Below are 8,820 nucleotides of genomic sequence, written 5' to 3'. Positions count from 1 at the left end.
GAGTTCTGTCATGTGATCTCTAGCTGTGTTTCTATCTCTAAGGCTAACTTTCTAACTACCCACCGTTCCTTTTGGCTCGTACTCTTGTACGCCAACCACAATACTATTGAACGGATCGTGATTGCCTGTGGGATCAATCTCAGACCAAAGAAGTCGGTAGAAATCTTCAATTGCTCCATCTTTCCTTTGGTGGCTGGTGCATACATTTGAATAATAGTCGTATTAACTGGTCTCCCTCTTGGGTACGTGGATATTGTCCCATCACTGAGGGCATTGCACTCTGAGATGGATCTTGAAATGATCTTTTCACGGATGAACGAGAAGCTACTCCTTTTCAATCTGTCACTCCCAGCACAGGACACCAAACGACGGCCAAACCAATCTCTTCAGTTTAACTAATCCTTAGAGCAAGGATCCCTGGCGGCTCAGTGGGTTAAGCATTGAGCTCTTAAATCAAAAGATCGTTGGTTCGAATCCACCAGCCATTCCTTAAAAGACAGACGAAGCTGTCTGCTCCCATAAATATTTACAGCCTCAGAAACCCAATGGGGCAGTTGCACTCTGTCCTCTAGGGTCGTGAAGAGTTGGAGTTGAGTCTGTGGGTTGAAAAAGTCGCTTGTGTGTCGACAAAGGCCTAGGGTATCGATCTCTATGTGTTCCTCTTTATGTTTGATAACTGCGTTTTCTCAGATTCACACTTTGTACCACTGTTACATCAATGGTAATCCAAGCGACGATCACTGATGGGCGTTTGCAGCCGTCTCTTCACATTCTGAGTCCTGTCCACCCTTGCCCAGCCAATGAAGGTCCCAGAAGCTCTGCTCCAGCCCATCATTAGGCCAGCTCCGCTTTGAGAAGGCGGCTCTTCCCTCGTTGTCTTTGGAGGGACCAGGAAAGGATGGCCTGAGGGCCCAGTCCTCTCAGACAGTGGCCACACTAGGCTCAGAGGTGGCCAGGCAAGCTCTGCTCTCTCCTCCCTGGGCCACCCCCCAGGGTTAATGCTCATATGCTCAATGCCCTTGGTGCTCAGACTGCCCGCATGCTGTGCTCTCTCACCTGTGGTGAGAGAAGGACGCCTCCCAAAGAGTGACCACCCAATGGCACGCTGCTCTCGGGGAAATGTTACTACTCACCACAGGCCACCGCCCGACCGGGCCGTCTGACGTGGGTCCCCATTGAATGTGCCCCAAAGAGTTCAGTGGCTGTGGGGGTTGGATCTCTGGGACATTCTTTCTAATCTGCCTCAAAATCTAGATGCTCCAACTTTTTGGGAGGCGTCCTCAGTCCAGTGACTGCAGACTAAGTAAAGGACAGACAGCAGTCACGGGAAGAAGCCCACATCCCAATCCCGGAAGAAGGGTTTCTGAGACGGCATGTCTTTGCAGAAGCCCCCACTCATCCCATTCTCCCATGGAATAGGTGGTGAGTTCAAACCACTGACCCTAGTCCCCGATTCCGACTCATACGGACCCGGGGGACAGAGGAGATCACCTCTTCAGGCTTCCAAGGCTTGAATCTTCACAAAGGCAGCCAGCCTCCACTGCTCCCCTGGAAGGAGGCAGCCAGCCTCCACTGCTCCCCAGGACTGAAACTAGCAGCCCCCGACTGCTCTCTGGAACGGAGGCTGGCAGTCCCTGACTGCTGCCCTGGACTGAGACTAGCAGCCCCGGACTGTTCCCCGGGATGGAGGCTGGCAGCCCTGTGCTAAGCCCACTATATCTATCGTCTGGCTCCTCCAGACTAGCCTCCCACCCCCACCCCCACCCCAAGGGAGCCGCCCAGGACTCCCTGAGCTTTCTGCATGCACCTGTCATGGTGGACAAGCGCCACATCTTGACACCAATAGATGTCATGGTATGTTCCCTCAACGGCCTGTGTCTCTCTCAGTGGAAAGATGCAGCTCTCCACTCCTGTACAGAGTGACAGTCCGGGAAACCCACAGGGGCAGCAGGTTTATGCGGCCCTGTCTGTAGGGTCTCTGTGAGTTTCGACCTGTGTGTAGCAGGCAGTGCTGGTTCTGATTCTGAATCCTGGCCTCCATGCAGGTGGGTTGGATCCCGGGCCAGCGCACCTCGTATGTAGCCCCCCACCCCCACGCCACCACTGCCATCTGCCAGCAGAGGCTCGTGTGATGCCGAGCAGGTTTCGGAGTAGTTTCCGGACTACGGCAGACTAGGAAGAAAGGCCTGGTGAGCTACTTTTGAAAACCTGGCAGTGGAAACTCTCTGGTCCAAGTCGGATCTGCAGGGTCACCTTATGATGGTGACGATGGCTGAAATGGTGGACTCCAGGTGTGCCCCTGGAGCAGCCCATTAGCACCATGGGTCTTGGAGCTCGCTCAAAGCTGTGCTGGCCATTCCATGAAGAGAAACCTGCCCGCTGGACGAGGCCAACCCACAGCCCTGTGTGCCAGGAGGGGGCATGGGAGCACCCCAGCACAGCGTGTGGGCCTCACACTGGACTGCCCACTGGGCAGAGGTCAGGGCCCACTGCTCTGTGAGTGCTGTCGAGCTTACCTGTTGTGAGGCCGGGGCCCCAGCCGCTGGCACACCACGGTGGCGGTGGAGTGCTTGCTGCCATTGCCCATCTCTTGCGTAGAGTCCCACTGCCGAGGCTCGCCGGTCTGCGTGCTCAGGATGTTCACACCCTTCTTGACCTTGGCTCTGTGGGCAGGGGTGGGAGAGAAGGACTCGGTTAGAGGAGTGGCCGCCCCAGAGCGTCTGTTCATGTCTGAGTCACCCAGCTGCTCACCCACCCCTGCCCTGTGTTCCAGGCTCCCCATGGCACAGAACAGAACACACACCAGAGGGACTACTCCGAGCCCGGGCCAGGGGCAGGATGAGGGCAGGGGCTCCCCTGAGCACTGAACCAACAGGGAAGAGCGGGGTAGTCACACCATGGTGAGTGTTGCTTGCAGGGGCACCTGGCCCTCAGGGGTGGGGCACTGTCTGGACACCAGCCTTTTCAGCAGAGCACATGTCCATCCAATAGTCCCCACAGGTCCCCCTCAGTGGTGCTGAGGGCTGGTTCCACTGTCACCTCCTGTCCCTGCCCATCCCTCCCGGCTTCACGCAAACCCACCACCCCAACCTTCATTCCAACCTTCCTTGTTGCTGTCCTCCCGTTGAGGCCACTCGCATTGCCACCAAACTGAGGACTACCCATAGTGACCCCAGGGCGGGCTGCAGTGTCTCTGGGGGTTTCTGAGACTAACCCTTCACAGGAACAGAAAGAAGGCTTCGCCCTTCCACAGCGGAGTGGCTGGGGGTCTCCGACTGCTGACCCCTTCCAGGCATGTCCCCCTTCTCACCCTCGGAGTTGTCCCTCCCCAGTCACACAAACCACTCCCCACTTCTACTGAAGCACCCAGTCACTGCTGTCCACTGGACTCATCCAGTCAGACGTGGTGGGAAGGTGGGTCCAGGCAGGGGTGCTTCTGACCACCTGACAGCTCACAGAACAGGCTTGTTCCTAGAGGCGAGATGCCCTGGCCTAGGGTCCCACCCCAGCGGCACCCCTGCCTTCTGTCTGCCTGACTCTGAGCGTGAGCGGAAGCCCTCAGAGTCCTCGTGTCCTATGCAAAAGGACAGGAACAGGAGCCCCCGTTCCAGAGACGTGGTGACGACAAACTGAGTTCACACCTGGAATGAGAAGACGCAGACGGCCAGGCTGACCCCCATTTGTGCTGACAGTGCTGGGGAGGAGGTCCTGGCGTGGAGGCACTTGACACACTGAGGTTGCAGCCCTGGACCAGTGACCCCGAGGGTGGTGCCGCCCGGTGGAGCTGCCTTCTGCTGCCCACAGGGCCGCCGTGAGTCTGAGCCAAGGGCACTGCAGGCACCACACTTCACACTTGTTAAAGCCCAGACATCGGCCCTCTTCCAGAGCCCCTTGGGGCGGTGTAATACAGGGATGATTAATTGCGCCTCAGAGGAAATCGATGTTGGTACAAATTCTGAACATGGGAATTCTGCCTGCTCCCCACCCCCAAGCCACCATCCGGGGGCTATGACACTCTCCTTGTTAAACCCTCTCCTCAAGAAGCGGCTGGGGTCTGCTGGGAGCTGTGCACCCGACATGCGGTGAGGGGCTGCCGGAGGGTTGCAAGGCTAGACAGCAGGAGGCCTGGTGCCTGCAGGGGATCATCTGCCAGAGACGATCTGTCACCACCCAGTGAAGCGAGTGGCTTCCCTCCAACACCGGACCTGCCCGTCCAAGAGGACCTGCCGGCGTGCATTTGTATGCGTCTGCATGTGTGAGTATGTGCATCCATCTGTATGTGTACCTGAGTGTGTCTGTGGGCCCGTCTGCATGTGTGAGTGTGTACATCTGTCTGTGTGTCTATGTGCATCCATCTGTGTGTACCTGTGTGTGTCTGTGGGTCTGTTTGCATGTGTGTGTGCATCTGTCTGTATGTCTGTGGACCTTTCTGCGTTTGTGAGTGTGCGCATGCATCGGTGCGTGTACCCAAGTGTGTCTATGGGCCTGTCTGCACGTGTGAGTATATGCATCTGTCTGTGAGTCTGTGTGTATTTGGATGTGTCTGCATGTATGTGTGTGTGCATCCGTCTGTATGTGTACCTGTGTGTCTGTGGGCCCGTCTGCATGTGTGTGTGCAACCATCTGTGTGTCTGTGGGCCTGTCTGCATGTGTGAGTTTGTGCATCGGTCTGCATTTGTGTGTGTCTGTGCACCCATCTGTGTGTGTCTGTGGGCCTGTCTGCATGTGTGTGTCCCTGAGTATGTGTGTACAACTGTTTGAGGAGTCCTGGTGGTGCCATCCGGTCAGCGCTGAGCTGCTAACTGTAAAGTCCTCCCAGGGCAGCGGTGGAAGAAAGATCTGGTGATCTGCATCTGGGGAGCAAACGAATCCAGCCCTGGAAGCCCCCTGGAAGCCCATGCTGCTGCAGCTCCTGCTGGTGTGGCTGGGGTACTCTCTGGAGACATCTCTGGTTGGCGCAGGTGCAGGAGGAGTGCAGAACCTCGGGAGCTGCTCCCTCTGCAGAGCATGACCAAGGCTGAGCCAGGATGCCCTGTGAGGCCACTTCTGAGACCTGAAGGAGCTCAGCTCTGCTCTCACAGCCGGGGGTCTCCAATTGTTGGCCTCATGGCTGAGTGGGCTGTGCAGATAACCCTGCGGTGTCATTACCTGGGCCACACCCGACACACACACCCCCTCGCAGGAAGCCCCAGGGTACAGCTCTTGGCCTGACCTGTCCTGGTTGCCTGCATCCACCCATCCCTCAGCGCGCACTGGCCTACTGCCATGGGAATGGACAGCCAGGGGCTCTAGGGCCTGGCAGCACCAGTGCCCGGTGGCTGGGCGTGCCCCCTGGGAAGGCCACAGGGAGGAGATCCCAGTCAGGGAGCACACACAGGCTGCCCTGCCCTGGCCTGTGTGCCGGAACTGAGACACAGCTCTCCAGGGTCCCATCAGGAAGGTAATGGGAGGGCATGGATTCCTGCAGCTAAGCACCATCAAGAGGAGCCCCCCGGTGGTGCAGTGGCAATGTATTGGGCTGTGATCTGCAAGGTGGGGAGTTCAAATCCACCAAGAGAAACAAGCCAAAAAACCAAACTCACTGTCATCGAGCCAATGCTGACTCAGAGAGCCCCTGTGGACTTCCGAGACTGCTAACTATTACGGGGGGTAGAAAGCCCTGTCCTTCCCCTGTAGGGCTGCTGGTGATTTTGAACTGCCAACCATGTGGACCGTAGCCACCAAGGCTGCTCCTCGGGAGAACGATGGGGTTTTCTACTTCTGAGACAGTTATACTCTCTGAAACGCACAAGTGCAGTTCCACCCTGTCCTACAGACTCGTGCTGAGTCAGCAGTGACCGTGACAGCAAGTACTGCCACATGCGGAATCCTACAGGGCAGTGAGAGCCACAGCCTACCCCCCGTAGGGGCAGTGAGAGCCACCGCCTATATCCTGCAGGGCACTGTGTGGACTCAGGTGGGCCTGGCCAGGACACGGTGTTTCCCGTTGCCTCACATACACGATAGCTTTGCAGTGAACAAGGCAGAGCTGAGAAGAATCGGTGCCTTTAGATGGGGGTGTCGGTGGAGAACCAACAAATCTGTCTCAAAGAAGCTGGGTCAGAATGCTCCTTAGAAAAGTGAGTGGGTGAAAGGAGACGTCAGACAGTGTAAGACATGACAAAATAATAATAATTTATAAATTATCAAGGGTGAGGGAGGGAGGGGGAAAATGAGGAGCTGATACCAAGGGCTCAAGTAGAAAGAAAATGTTTTGAGAATGATGATGGCAACAAATGTACAAATGTGCTTGACGAATGGATGGATGGATGGATGATGATCAGAGCTGTATGAGCCCCCAATAAAATTATTTTTAAAGTGAGGATGGCAAGACTTTGTCTCACTTTGGCCATGTTGTCAGGAGAGACCACTCCCTGGAGAAAGACGTCCAGCATGGTGACGCAGAGGGGAGGCACAAGTGGAAGCTGACTGTCCAGCCTTTGTCCCGGGGGCTGTGAATGCAGCAGCACCCCCACATTTCCAGCCAGCAGCCAAACAGGTTTATCACGTGCACCACAGGCATTCGGTCTAACACGGAAAACCACACGAGATGCCACTGTGCCAGGTCGGATTCACCATGACCCTGTGTGTGTGTCGGAGCAGGATTCCCAATGACTGGATTTTGGGAAGTAGATCCCCATGCCTTTGTTCTGAGGTGCCTCTGGGCGACTTTGGTGACTGTTGGTGGCCGAGAGAGTCACCGCTTGGGGCTCTTGTCTGAATGAGCTGCAAAGACCATCATTAGAGAATATGTGAGGCCGTGTCAGTTTTATAAACAGAATAGCATCCGGCTGCCTGCCAGGATGGCAAGGAGCCATTTGTGTCCTAGTAGACGGGCCCTGCTGGGTGTCGATCAGGTTCTGTGTTGCGCGGCTGTGGTACACGCAAGCCGGCCGCTGATGCTGCCGATGTAGAAATGAGCAGCACTGGGTTCAGAGGACAAGGGTCATGGTTTGTGGGTCCTCTCAGTCAGGGGGCCTAACGTTGCTCTACCTTCATTCACAATGTAAGATCTGGGGACTTGGAGGCTTGCAAGTGGGCATTTAGGGTGCAGCCACCAGTCTCTGCTCATCCAGAACAGCAGAAGAAAGGGGGTCCAGCCCGAGGACCCTCGAGGGGACAACCTCACTGACTTAGCAACCAAACAAGCTGCCTCTTAAATGACTTCTGCACTGACAACCCATAAAGACAGGGACTCTTCAAATCCACCCACTGACATTTCCAACCTCGGAGAACTGGCTTGAGGAAAGCTTTGGAAACACCTGTCATGGCTCCAGGTGGACATGATGGAAACATGGAAAAGTGTAGAAAGTCCACGTGCTTCAGCTGCTCAGTTCTTCCCACTACCACTGCCACGGGGTTGATCCCACGTCACAGTGATCCTGGGTAGGGTTTCCAAGGGTGTGAACCTCTGTGGGAGCCCTGGTGGGGGGTGGTTACACGCTGGGCTGATAAGGTCAGGGTCGGCAGTGTGAAACCACCTGCAGTCCAATGCTCACCTGACGTCCCCACCAGGCCTTCTTTATTAAGTTATGAACGGGTCCTACTTTAACAAATGAAAGTTACCTAAATTCACTAAAGTATTGTCAATCTTCAATTCAGTATTCTATGAGAAGCTTTAAATGAAAACTGGGCTCTTGAAGCTGTGGGAGAATATGAATATTGGAACAGGTTCCCTTGAGTCTCCCTGGAAAGGAATATACTTAGTCTTTCTTAATAGCTCATTTATTGCTAAATTACAGGCATTAAAGCTTATACACGTGGCTCACCAAGAGACAGCAAGAGTCTCTCCGTGGATTTTCCCACCCTCTGGGAACCTGAATCACTCGGAAACAGCGAGTGGTCAGAAGCAAACCATGTGTGAAGTGGACGGTGGGTCCCAAGATTATGAAGGAGGTCCCAGTGTGGCCTGCTGAAGTGTATGGACTTCGCTTCATTTACCAGTCACTCCAGTGAATGACAGTAGAAAGATATCCTTTGCAGAAGAAAACATCCTCCTACACGGTGAATGTAAGCAGCCCCCCCCCCATCACCCCTGGTCAAAGGGGTGAGGGGTGCACACAAATTTCAACAGCTGAGGCATTTTCCATCACTAAGCAAGCTCACTTAGGTAGACCCGATTTCCCCTCTTATCTTTACTTTGGCCTCTTCCTCACCGCTGAAGCAAACTCGGGTAGGGGTAAGGAATGTGCCTAAGGTTTCAGTGGGGTTGTTCCAGAAGTCCGTTTCCTTCTTTACTATGAAGCCTGCACAGGAAAGGATGCTTATGCCAGGCCCCAACTACAGAGTCACTTTGTAAGACACACTAGCCCATGCTGGTTCCATGATTCCTCCTATAAGTTAACACAAAACAGCTATTTTCAAATGGTTGTGGTTTTATAGCTCCAACTTCTGGGGGTCTCATGATTATCTGTGACTAGTTACACAGAACCCTATAAACATCAGCCAATCAGGGGGAAAATGTGTTCGTTTCTGATACTTGCGTGTTTTAGCTCCTCTCTCCTCCCAGGCTTCAGGGAGGAGGGCAGCAGTTTCCCCCGAGGGCTGCCCAGTTCAAACCGATGTCTTCCTTGAAAGACCTGTGTTCATGCTTCCGCAGAATGCCAGGCTTTCGCCCTATGCTGATACTGAGTGCAAGCTTGACTAGATCAGACACAGTGTTACTTACACGTTGACACCGCTTACAGACGTGGGAAACACGTGCACACGTGTCTCGTAAGAACACAGGAGAGTGTTACGGTGGTGGCTGGGGCCAGGGGCGGCCGCAGAAGGAGAGATGAA

The 8,820-nt window shown here is 54.8% G+C and overlaps 1 protein-coding gene across 1 annotated transcript in view; it reads right to left on the bottom strand.

Annotated features, from left to right (window-relative positions):
• The window catches only part of TMEM132C (transmembrane protein 132C), a 122,053-nt gene that overhangs the window by 69,018 nt on the left and 44,215 nt on the right, over positions 1-8,820 (bottom strand). The window contains exon 4 of the mRNA XM_045296732.1: positions 2,517-2,663. Within this exon, the coding sequence (XP_045152667.1) occupies positions 2,517-2,663 (147 nt within the window). The remainder of the gene's footprint in view (positions 1-2,516; positions 2,664-8,820) is intronic.

The sequence above is a fragment of the Echinops telfairi genome, unplaced genomic scaffold (assembly GCF_000313985.2).
Source record: "Echinops telfairi isolate 266 unplaced genomic scaffold, ASM31398v2 ScPeMD7_7412;HRSCAF=8450, whole genome shotgun sequence".
Taxonomy (NCBI): Eukaryota; Metazoa; Chordata; class Mammalia; order Afrosoricida; family Tenrecidae; genus Echinops; species Echinops telfairi.
The sequence above is the reverse complement of the archived record's forward strand: the minus strand, read 5'-3'. Positions and strand labels throughout refer to the sequence as shown.